General features: G+C 37.8%; 1 protein-coding gene across 2 annotated transcripts in view; it reads right to left on the bottom strand.

Moving 5' to 3' along the window:
• Positions 1–1,754: 1,754 nt before the first annotated feature.
• Positions 1,755–12,366, bottom strand: part of LOC103131483 (E3 ubiquitin-protein ligase PDZRN3-like) — a 39,138-nt gene continuing 28,526 nt past the window's right edge. Inside the window, exons 2-3 of one of the 2 annotated variants that reach the window (XM_007543136.2) lie at positions 8,581–8,667; positions 1,755–2,572 (exon numbers count right to left, since the gene is read on the bottom strand). In XM_007543136.2, the coding sequence (XP_007543198.1) occupies positions 2,237–2,572; positions 8,581–8,667 (423 nt within the window). In that variant the 3' untranslated portion in view covers positions 1,755–2,236. The remainder of the gene's footprint in view (positions 2,573–8,580; positions 8,668–12,366) is intronic. The other variant, XM_016666690.1, reaches the window with a different exon arrangement.

The raw sequence follows: 12,366 nt of genomic DNA on the forward strand, positions 1-12,366 counted from the left end.
CTCTACCGATAATCAATATTCAACTTGTTGAAAAATTGCCTACATTGCTTCTCTGCTTTCTCATAAAAATATGCACAAACAGCAACAAAATGGAAATAAATAATGGCTGTTAACATCAGCCCAGTTTCACTTATCGATCACAAAATTTGGCTAACGTACTGATGCCGATATTGATGGCGATATGTTCTCTTATCGGCTTAGGTCAGCTGCTGTTGTAACTAAGCATTGGAGTAAATTTACAAATTTAACTATATTATATGAAAGCCCAAACAACCCATCATTGCTTACAGTCATTTGCAAATCTATTCAAATCCTATGAATTTTTCCAGATTTTGTCATGTTACAACAGATTTCCATGCATTTTAATTAGAATGTTATGCGATAGGCTTCCTTTTACCAATAGCAACCTTCCTGTCACTCTACCAATAAAGTCCGGCCTTCCCATCAACTCTGACCAGCTTAAAGAAAGTATTCCTCAATACTTTCACTGCCCCACTTTGCTTCACCAAGGGGCTGGTATGTTCAGAAATATGTGTGGCCGTTTTCCTTTCTGTTTTCTCATGACAACTTGAACAATACTCAGTAACTGCATTTCCAGTAAAAATGTACACAAAACTTTGTTGATGTTCCACTAATGTTGAAAAATGCAATTTTGCAATTATGGTATTTCCTCCTATGACTTCCTGTTGTCTCCTTTTTTGTGGTTTGTGCCAGTGGCAACATCCGGTTGTTGATCACATGACTCGTGATGAGATTACAGTGTTTCCATTGCAGTTTTGCAAAAAAAAGGCACAAAAGCTCATAAGAGTTTTGGCCGCAACAGTTTTGATACAGCCAAAAGAAAAAAACAACTCATTCTAGTGCCAACAATTTTGTAGAAAAACTACAAAATTTTTGTAGTTTTTCTGAAATTGCTGTGTTTTTATTAAGACAATTTATTTTCAATATGTCAAATTGCACAATCTGACCTTTCTGATGTCATCATGATTGTTCAATAATATTCTCCAACAAACCCGATTCCTTCACAGAACAGCTGAATTTATACAGAGATTAAATCTGACTAAGGAAGACAATCTTTACTAAAAATGTGACTTTCACATTTTTATTGGTTCAAAGTTCAAAAATCATGTTTCAACTTTACAATTATGCATGACTTTCCATAGACTGTATCATCAAATCCTGGTAAGACACAGTAGCTACGTTTCCACTGACTATATAATTGAGCAACTTGACAATCTGAAAATAAATTTGTTTGATGGAAACAAAGCAACTTAAAAAAAATCTCTCGTTTTTGGATAAAACGTTTGCACTAGGATCAAGTGGTTTTTCTGACCGTATAGATTTTGGTTTATTTTGCAGAACTGCAATGGAAACACTTTTTTCACTACACATGATCAACAACCGGATGTTTCTACTGGCACAAACCACGAAGAAGAACACAAGGAGTAGTAGTTAGAGGATGATGGAGCGTCATGTTTTTTCATGACTTATCACATTAACACAAACTTATTCACATGTGATTTTAATTGCGTTTCTCATTTAATGGAAACACCACAATTGCAAAGTAGTGTTTTTCCAACATTAGTGGAAAATCAGCAAAGTTTTGCACACGTTTGTAATGGAAACACAGATAGTGATTTTTGTGACAAGATGTCGAAACCTTAAGGGGAGTGATTACTTTTGTAAGACACTGTTTGTCTTTCTGCAACATTACTTAAGAGCATTCTGAGCCCTGAACCAGAGAAGCTGGGCCATTTTTTTTCCTGTATATAGAACAACAGGCTAGAGTGATCAACATGGCCCAGATGTTCTCTTTTTCTCATAAACACTTTCCACAAACATCTCTGTGAGCAATGTGCCGTTCAAAGTGCTGCAGGGCTGGTTTTGCTGAGGTTTGACAATAAAGCCAGCGACAAACCATATTTGTCATCTTGTGGCACGCGGTAACTACACACTCTCAATCCCTCACAGACCTCCTCATTTCAATGCAGGCATTATGTGGGAGTCTAGCTTTCTCTGTAAAAGCAACCTTTGTGATTTTGAGTTGCTCAGATCGTCCCTGAAGTTGACCTCCGAGGGTGAGCTGCCCGTTCCACACAAGTTTGCATTTAAAGGTAGAGGGGAGGATGCAACACGGCGGCTTCTGTCAGAAAGGATTTGCCGACTGGGAAATGAAGAAAATACAAAGCTCTCTCTCACTCAGTGAAAGAAAACCAAAGTTTTATCTACAGCGATGCTACACTTGACAACAATGCGACCTCCAGATGAGTCTTGTTTTGAGAGAGTATTTGTTGAAGCAAAAGATAACTGAAACCAAAACCCGAAAAACGCAACTCATGGTTTCATGTGTCACCTTGGACTGCAGCTTTGTGAGGTCGCTGATACGCTCCTGGTGGACGTTTAGTGTACATCGACTTCTGTCGCCCACTTTCACATGAAAAACACCACAGCATTTGTCACATACCTCCATTATTCTGTCGTGGATTTGAAGGCCTCCCTCCTTGTCCGCTGGACCTTTCTCGACAATCTTGGACACAAAGATCCCTTCATTTGAAGTGCCGTCATTGTCGTCCTGTTGAGCAGATTGCAGTTATTTCCCCCATAAACAATAAAAAAATGCAGTTCCCATTTGAAAAACCTGGCCAAAAAAAGCATTTAAGACCAATTTTTTTAAAGGAATTTTTGTCTTAAACAACAAAGATAAATGGAAGGAAAACAATCCCATTAGTAATATAATCAGCCCCAGATATAAACTTTAATCTTGACAAAAACAACAGTCACAAATTTTGAGTAGCTAGTTTTGAAATAAGACAGGATTTAGTTCTTGAGTTGACAGAGATAGCTAATAAAGCTTACAGGCTAGCCAATAATACCGAGTTACAAAAGCTTTTGAAGTCTCCACCGCTTTTACATTACCTATCTAGTAAATCTTTTTGTGCTCTGAAAGAAAAAATAAAGAAAATATACTAATTAAAAATATACTAGAAAATATACTAAGATTATCACAACTAGATATACATCAAAAATTAGCATATGCGTCAAACCTTTTTAAACTAAAGAGCTATAACAGATTTAATTGTGTTGACAACATTTAATCAAACCTTACGTGGACTCTTCAGATCTGAGCACAGATGTTTTAAAAGTGGCTGGGATCAACAAAGCCTCTCTTTAGCATTATTTAGAATTAGACCAATTAAAAAATATGGCTCTTTTAAGAGTCTTTTAAAAATAACTCTTAAGCAGATATTAAGCATACTTCTCATTAAGCTCATGTTTCAGTGTTAAAAAAATTAATAGTCTGATACAACTTCTAATATAAAATGTAGAAAATCACCATAATTAGAAGAAATACAGGCCTGAAAACATTGCCCTGTGTGTAACTGATCTATATTAGGTGTCTGAAATAAAAAAAAACTTCTCAGTATTATAATTTCTTAATCTGACTGGATATCAACCAGTCAGATTTTAGGCATGAGCAGGAACCTCACTGCATAACAACCTTGAGGGAAAACACTACCGTTTCAATATATCACTTTATATTAAGTTATGACAACGTTTTTTATACATTTTATAAATATTTTTGAATTGCAATTTTTCAAATGCTTATGATGCTGAATAATTTATTGGCCAATGATGGTGATTTTTCCTACTTATAGAGCAGCACACTAAGCTAATATTACCCAATTATTGCTAACAAAACAAGATTATGTTATTAATAGTGCTGGGCAGAGCTCCTAGTGTTCACATCATGACCGTCAGCATCCTTCATGACCGGAAATGTAACCGTTAATCAGCAGTGCACCACAAGGAATGGGGGGGACGTCCTCCGAAGAAACAGCTACTGCAAATCATTCAGATCAGGAACTTAAACCACTGGGAACAGAGTAATTTTGAAATGGTAATGTTTTCTCTTTAGACTCTGAACAGCAACTAGGTCATGCTTATTCCACACTAATTGCAGAATATTTAAAACCAGGTCTGTGTTGGTGTATCTTACAGATAAACTAGTTATCTAGAAGTATGAACTTTAAATGCCAAACATTGGTTGGTTGGGAAGTAGAATATACTCGTGGTCAAGACCAAAGAAAAGAATATTCACAAAAAAAAAAAAAAAAAAAGAATCTTGTTTGTGTGGTTTAAAAACTGAAGTGTGTTTCTAGGTAGATAAATTACCATGAATAATTTTCATATTAGCCAATATTATTAAGTCATATTTGATATTCAACATCAAACTTTCAAACTATCTTGCAAACTACGTCACAACCTTTTAGTTTTCAGAGTGTATTCATAGTTTAACCCTGGTTTTCAGTAAAAGCATTTCTCTTGGCATTAACTACTTCCTCGTTCTAAGAACTAGCTCCTATACTACAGGCCTGAAAAAGTTGGCATGTTCATAAGGAAGGCTGCATTCAGCACAGCTGTGCTGACCCCCTCCCTCAACAGCCAGAGCTAAATCTGACTTAACAACCCCTCGTGGCAGTCTGTCTGAAAACACATAAAACATGTCCCACACACCTGCTGAGCTGTTGCAGCATGACCACACTTTAATGAGTCAACTACAGAAACCTCAGGGCAGGCAGTAATTAATGATAATTGGTCTTCAGGAAATGCAGTTTTATTCTACAAGGCTCTGCTGAGCATTTTTAACAAGTCTGCTCACCACAAGTTTTCCCAGACACCGTGAACAAACTACAGTGGTTAGCAAAAACATTTTCACACACCCCTCAACTTTCTTCCCGTGTATCATATGAAACCCCACAAGCCTCAAAGCATCACACTGGCATTTAATATGATAGACCAACACAAAGTGGTGTATACATGTGATGGGGAAGGAAAATTAAACATGGTTTTCATAATGTTACAAATATAAATCTGAGAAGTGTGGCATGCATTCATATTTAGTTCCTTCGCACTGACATCTCGAAATAAAGAAAACTGAAGTATGGATTCAACCTGAAACATGTGCATGTTTCATATTTCCCATTAGCCACTTGAATTTCAAAATAATGGTAATTTTTCAAGATGGACGCCATTTATTTTCCACCATGGTCATCTTACTCATTCAATTTTAAAGAAATAATATGTATCAGAATCACAAACAGAACTTTGCTTTTAGTGAATCTCACACCTATCGTCAAGTAGAAGGAGATGACGACGTGTAACAGACTAAGAGAAAGTCGGCTAACATTAAGATGGTTTAGAAGAAAGTGCCCATTAAAACGGAATTAGATTTTAATAGGGAATTGAAATTTGAGAATCTTGTTGATCAGTTAAATAGCATTGAGGGGAAAAAGATTTTTTTTATTATTTTTTAATAATACTGGGAACATTACGAGAATTTGAGGTATAGATATTAGGATCCAGTAGATGGCAGTAGTGCAACAATAATGGATGCAAGCTGCTGTTGAAATCTGAAGAAGAAGAAGAAGAAGAGGAGGAAGAAGAAGAAGAAGAAGGAAAGCACCTATTTTCATTTAGCACATGCTAGTAGCAGACACAAAGGATCAGCACTTCTACTGTTACAGTTACCATTCGGAAACTTCTGTAATAAGTTCAGTTAAATCTAAACTTGGCACCTTTTTCTTTTTCAACCGTAATAAATGTGATATTCAATTGACCTGTTATTACTCAGATTTTGGGTGTCCACCCCTCTCTGCTGCTGCTGCTGCATCGTTGTGGAAAATCTAGAGCAGAAGAGATATCTACGGGTTATATGTGTATGTTTACTGGTTTTTTAAAAGAAAAAACTTTGGGATTGTGGCTTATAGTCCGGTGCGGCTCATAGTTCGGAAAATACGGACTATAATCCTACCTGGATTTATTCTGTGAAGAACCCAGAGAGGGTTATTTGGTTATTATTTATTTCCTGACTTTTGTTCTGTGAAGAACCCAGAGAGGGTTATTTGACTGTGCTTTCTGGAAAACAATACATTTTTACATTTAGGCACTCCTGCAATCGTCACACTTTTTCTGTTACAAACTGACTCCGGACCCCCACCAGAGAAGGGAAAAGTTATGTGGCTCTCACAGGAAAAAGTTTGGGGACGCCTGTTGTAAAGCATACATTTGCTCCAAACAAATTTTTCCAAGAAAATGAAAGAAGATGAACTAGGTGAGTTCCTGAGACAGTTTGAATTGTGTAAAAATGTTAATAATTCATCAAAGGAAAACAGCAAATGTCTGCAAAAGCTACCGGAATAGGGGTGTTGCGCAGCGCAGTGGTTAGCGCAGTCGGCTAACATTAAGATGGTTTAGCACAGTGGTCCCCAAACTACGGCCCGCGGGCCGGATCTGGCCCGCCTCCACATTTAGTCCGGCCCCCTGAACAATACCGACAGCATTCAGATTTTTTTCATATACCGTATTTTCTGGACTATAAGCCGCTTATATGTGGATTTTTCTTCAACCACCAGGGGGCTCTTTAGCAGGAAGTGAATCAATGGAAGTCAAAACTGGAAGTAAAAGAAGAAAGGGCCCATTAAAACGGAATTAGATTTTAATAGGGAATTGAAATTTGAGAATGTTGTTGATCAGTTAAATAGCATTGAGAGGAAAAAGATTTTTTTTTATAATACTGGGATCATTATGAGAATTTGAGGTATAGATATTAGGATCCAGTATATGGCAGTAGTGCAACAATAATGGATGCAAGCTGCTGTTGAAATCTAAAGAAGAAGAAGAAGAAGAAGGAAAGCGCCTATTTTCATTTAGCACATGTTAGTAGCAGACACGAAGGATCAGCAATTCTACTGTTACAGTTACCATTCGGAAACTTCTGTAATCAGTTCAGTTAAATCTAAACTTGGCACCTTTTTCTTTTTCAACCATAATAAATGTGATATTCAATTGACCCGTTATTACTCAGATTTTGGGTGTCCACCCCTCTCTGCTGCTGCTGCATCGTTGTGGAAAATCTAGAGCAGAAGAGATATCTGTGGGTTATATGTGTATGTTTACTGGTTTTTTAAAAAAAAAAACCTTTGGGATTTGTGGCTTATAGTCCGGTGCGGCTCATAGTTCGGAAAATACGGACTATAATCCTTCCTGGATTCATTCTGTGAAGAACCCAGAGAGGGTTATTTGATTGTGCTTTCTGGAAAACAATACTTTTTTACATTTAGGCACTCCTGCAATCGTCACACTTTTTCTGTTACAAACTGACTCCGGCCCCCCACCAGAGAAGGGAAAAGTTATGTGGCCCTCACAGGAAAAAGTTTGGGGACCCCTGGTTTAGCAAGTTAGATGTTAATGATCCAAAATATTTGGTTAGCTGTGCCCACCTCTGGCAATAGCTGCTGCCAATTTAATTGTAAATATATATTCTCTATTACAACCACAATGGAAATTTTGAAAACTGTCCAGCCGAAAAAGGAAACAAGATCAGGATCAATGATCTATATAGTTTGACACCAAAACACATTTATCTAATTGGTGATTTTAGAGCAAAAATTTATTTTCCATGACAACCATGATGAGAATCTTGAAAAAATATTCACATTTGGTCAAATCATCACCAAATATGCTTTCTGTAAGTTCAATTATGTATGATTTGACACCAGATGTATTCATCTGTGAAAAATATTGGCATTTGAAAAATGGCCACCATCTTGAATTTTGCAGTGGTAAACACTTTTTTGGATAATCTAACTTGAATAACAAACAACTTAGGTTCTGTTCTGCTGAAATATCCAATTAACAGCTGCGCTAAAAGTCAACTTCTATATGTGAACTCAAATTCGTTGTACACAGAATTTTTATTGGTAAATAAATTGAAAACAGTTTAATATTTTAATTCAGAGTAACAAGTATTAGCTAATTTGTGTTAAATACACAAAATACGTATACTGTACTTTAAAGTTGTAATCTCAAAATATGAAGCTCAAAGGATGTGAGGAGCTCTGCAGGATGTTTGACGTCTAAAGACCACATAAATGGCTGATTAAAATTAACAAGCAAAACCAAGGAACCAGACATATGAAATATACAAAACCTGTATATTCATCTCCCTATCAGAACCTTTTAAATATTGACAGTAGCTGGGAAAGTAAAACAATCTAAAATTAATTGCAGAAACCAGCACATCACGTAAATAGGAACTCGGCTGCAGAAAAAAACCTATGAATGGAAGGTGAAGCGGAGATATTTCCAGCCCATCACTCAGCAGAGCGTGTGGCATCGTTAATGCCTTTTACCTCGTAGCCTGAAGGTAGGAAACAGTGGCTGTGAAAAGTTCAGCCAGGGATGAAAAGACCCCTTTTCCCTCTGTGCTTACCTTACCACCGAAATCCCCTCAATTAAAGACAAAACAACTGCGGTCATAACCGTAACCCTGTATTTAACTCCCATAAATGTAATTACAGTTCTATTCATTTTTTTTCCCGTGCCAAATCCGCTAAGCCCAAACCAATAAATAAACACAATAAAACTTGGTGGTGCGGTCTATCTCTTCACCAGCTACAAAACGCTAAAGCCAAGCATCTGAACCCGCGTCAGTAAGAGAAGGCTTGGCATTCTTCTGCTCCAACATTCATTCCAGGTCACTGTGAAACACCGGAGTGGCTGTTGTCAGTTTCAACCTACCGCACATGGCCTTCCTCCTACGATGTTAAAACCCAGAGATCCGCTCTCTCGGAGCAGGACAACTGTCACGCTCTTAGTGTTGTCTTCCTACAGAAAGACAGGAGAGAGAGACATGTGAGCAAGCAGACAAATTACTGCAAGAAAGAAGCTGACTGATGTTTTTTCAGCCTTCAAAACGATAAATTGACAATTTATCATTTTATCATGGTGGCAGCATATTGGATCTGATTTGTTATTTTTCTGGTCATTTGTTTGTAAATTTTTGGTTGAGGCGTATGTTTGGACAAATATTCTCCTTGCTCTTTACTTTTGGAAAACTTTTAACTGTGACAATGAGATTTGTTTTTACAACTGAGTGGAGCTAGTTAGCTAATCTCAAATGCGCAAAGAGGCAGTAGTGTATAAAATTGACTTTTTTCACCTTTACATGACAGATGACATTATAATTTCATTCTGTCTATAATTTCATTCTCAAAAGCAGACCTGAACTGTTGCTTTGATTCTTTCATGAATGTGTGAGAAGTCCTTTAACCTCCATGGCAACCATTCAGCCAATCAAAACACATGGGTGGACATAGGCTTCTGAGCTTCTGTGTCACAGTGCAACCCTCCTCCAGGACTCCCCCATTCAGCTCCTTCAGACTAGCCAGCAGCAATTAGCAAACACCTGGTGGACCTGCTGAGCTCATTATAGGAGCCATTTCTCAGAGCATTAGCTCCTTGTTAAGGAGTTAATAGATGAGCCATGTTGCAATGACTTACTGAAGGCAGTTTCAGAAAGAGCATGAGTTTCTTAAAGAGACAGAAGCCCAATTTCAAAACCTTACATTACAAAGTCAAACTGAAGGTAACATAATTACTTAATTATGCTCTAAAATGCCACTCTGCCTGGAAAATAAGTAATACTGTACTGCAGGGGTCCCCAAACTACGGCCCGCGGGCCGGATCCGGCCCGCCACGTCATTTGGTCCGGCCCCCTGAACAATGCCGGATCCGGCCCGCCTCCTCATACCAGAGAGCATTCAGTGTTTTTTTTTTCATATATTGTATTTTCCGGTTTATATGTGGATTTTTCTTCAACCACCAGGGGGCTTGAGCAGATGTGAAACTAACTTTCCCTCAATGGAATATATACTAGTCAGTTCCAGTCACCGTTTCACTCACGGTTCGCGCCCCCCCCCCGCTCGACAGTTTCAAAGACCGAACAGCCTCCTCCTCCTCTCCTCCCTCCTCCCCACCCCCCCCAGACAAGAATTTTCTAAGGTTTCTTTCTCCAAAAACTGAGACCGGCCCCCGACCAGAGAAAGGAACAGCTATGTGGCCCTCGCAGGAAAAAGTTTGGGGACCCCTGCTGTACTGCGTCTCCAAGCATTTTGCACAGCTGAATGGTTGCCACGAGAGATTAAAGGATTTCTCAAAAACACATGAAAGAATAAGGCAACACTCCAGGTGTGTTTTTGATGAGAGAATAATTATATAGCATGATGTAAAGCTTCAAAACAACTTTTATTTTACATATTAATGCCCTGACAAGTAGTTTGTCTTATTTATCTATGCAAACAAACAAACCTCCTGGTGCCATGTTTAATTCCTAACAGGAAGTCATGATCTGATTGGCTGACAGTTATTTTGTGCTACACTGCCCCCTGTGGGTTTCGCCTGTTTAAAACAACACTCAGAGTCAAATTGGTGCAGATTCGTGTAGATGAAAACTTTTCTGTAACAATCCTGAGTGCAGGGGCGCTGCCAGGAATCTTGGGCCCCCTGACAAAAAATTAGATTGGGCCTTCCCTGACAGCTGCTCTTACAATTTTTTGAGTCTATTTGACCCATAAAAAGCGTCACAATTTTAACAGCTTGCAACTGCTTTGCTTTCTTTGGTTCAATACTGATAACTAGTACAATGTTTACTGCTCATGAATTTTACATCCAACAGTCCACATACAGTATGCAAGTAGGTTACTTAAATTTTTTCTATTAGTTTTAGCTTACTGAAATGTCTCTCCCCACAAGCAACAGTCAAAAGCAACGTGCAAAATAGAAAGCAGAAGAAATAGATTTTTCACAGATTATCTCTCATACCATACTGTCACAACATAATGACAGTTTTAACAAATGTGTGAAAAAAATTATAAAAGTTACTGCAGCTTTAATTTCACTTAGGAGAGGGCAGGTTAGGAGGTACGTGGGTTAGAGCTGTTGCTGACTGACTCATCTGTTAAGTGTGGTAAAAGGTACAGGGACAAGTTAAATATATGAATATCTTGGGTGTTACTTCTGGCAGCTAGCAGAAATAGCATTATTTCATTGTAATTTGTAGGGTTTTTTGCTAATCTATATTCATGATAGAAGTTACATCTTACTTTTCGGTTATAATACAATATTTAGTAAAACTTGTTTTCGGACACACCGTCTGCTATCAGAGAGCTGCTCAGTACAGATTATCGTAATCGTGAGTTTAATCACGGGGAGTGACAGGAACAAGATCGTTAAGTTTTGTACCGGAATGACCGTGAATTAGCAGCGCTGCTAGCAGCTCATTTCTCTGAAGAACTGACTGTATTAAAGACGGGAAAAGCAGAGAAGATCTGAGATCTGTCATAGATCTGAGTTGTGCCGACAGTATGAAACACCAGAACTACACAATATTAGTTTGGTGTGATGTAAATTTTATTTTTCGTTTGAATTTAAAAAATAATAAAGCTCATGATCTGAGTATTTATCATTATGATTGGGCCTGGAAATTTTATTTATAAGACAAAATAAAATATCTGGATTTATTTAGTCCATCAGAACCAGAACCTTGAGGTTCTCCGTTGCTGAGTGTCGCTGCAAATCAGCAGAGAAATAACCACAGCTGCTGTGCTTCAGATCTTGCACAACAGCATAATCTCCCCACTGGACTAGAACCGAACCGAATCACACATTTAACCTATTATTGAGAGCAACTTGCCACTGGAAAGTGTCGTAAGATGCCCTTGTAGAGCTCAGGTATGGAGTGAAAATAGTCTCAAAATATCTGTGCGTGTGTAAAATGTTTTGTGCATGTGTAAAAAGATTTGTGTGTGTGTGTAAAATGTTTTGTGCGTGCGTAGCAGGATTTGTGCGTGTGTAAAAAGATTTGTGCGTTTGTAAAAGGATTTTTGTGTGTGTAAAAATATCTGTGTGTGTGTAATACTGGATTTGTAAACCTTAAAAATAAAATAAACCTTCTCCTACGCCTATACATGTTGAAAAAGTACACACAAATCACCTGGTACGCACACACAAAACTGCATTTACACACAGATCCGGTTACGAGTGCACAACTATTTTTGAGATTCATTTCACGCTTCGGGGGAAGCTCCCAGATTTGTGTGTAGATGGTGCGTTTACATGCTGGGACATCTGAGTTTTGCTCTGAGTCTAGTGTTTTTATCCTCTGACGTTTCTCACTGTGCTTGTGCCAAAGTGACAAATACTTTAGTTCGTGGAAAACGGTATATCTCAGCACTTCCTTATAATATCCTAAAATTATTTACAGACATATTGTGCATTTTTCTTCTTCAGAAGTAAATGAAACAGCAGCAAAATGAGCCTTTTTTGTTGTTTAAAGTGTAATGTCAGTGTGAGCAATGGCCACACTCTACCATACTGATCAAATTCTACCACTTAACATGTATATTATATTATATTATATTATATTATATATTCAGGAGAATAACAGTGCTAAAATAGTGATGCTGTTGAAGAAAGGTTAAGAGACCGGTATTAACCGGTTTTAATTTCTTTAAAAATAAACTATTT

The sequence above is a fragment of the Poecilia formosa genome, unplaced genomic scaffold (assembly GCF_000485575.1).
Source record: "Poecilia formosa unplaced genomic scaffold, Poecilia_formosa-5.1.2 Scaffold774, whole genome shotgun sequence".
NCBI lineage: Eukaryota > Metazoa > Chordata > Actinopteri > Cyprinodontiformes > Poeciliidae > Poecilia > Poecilia formosa.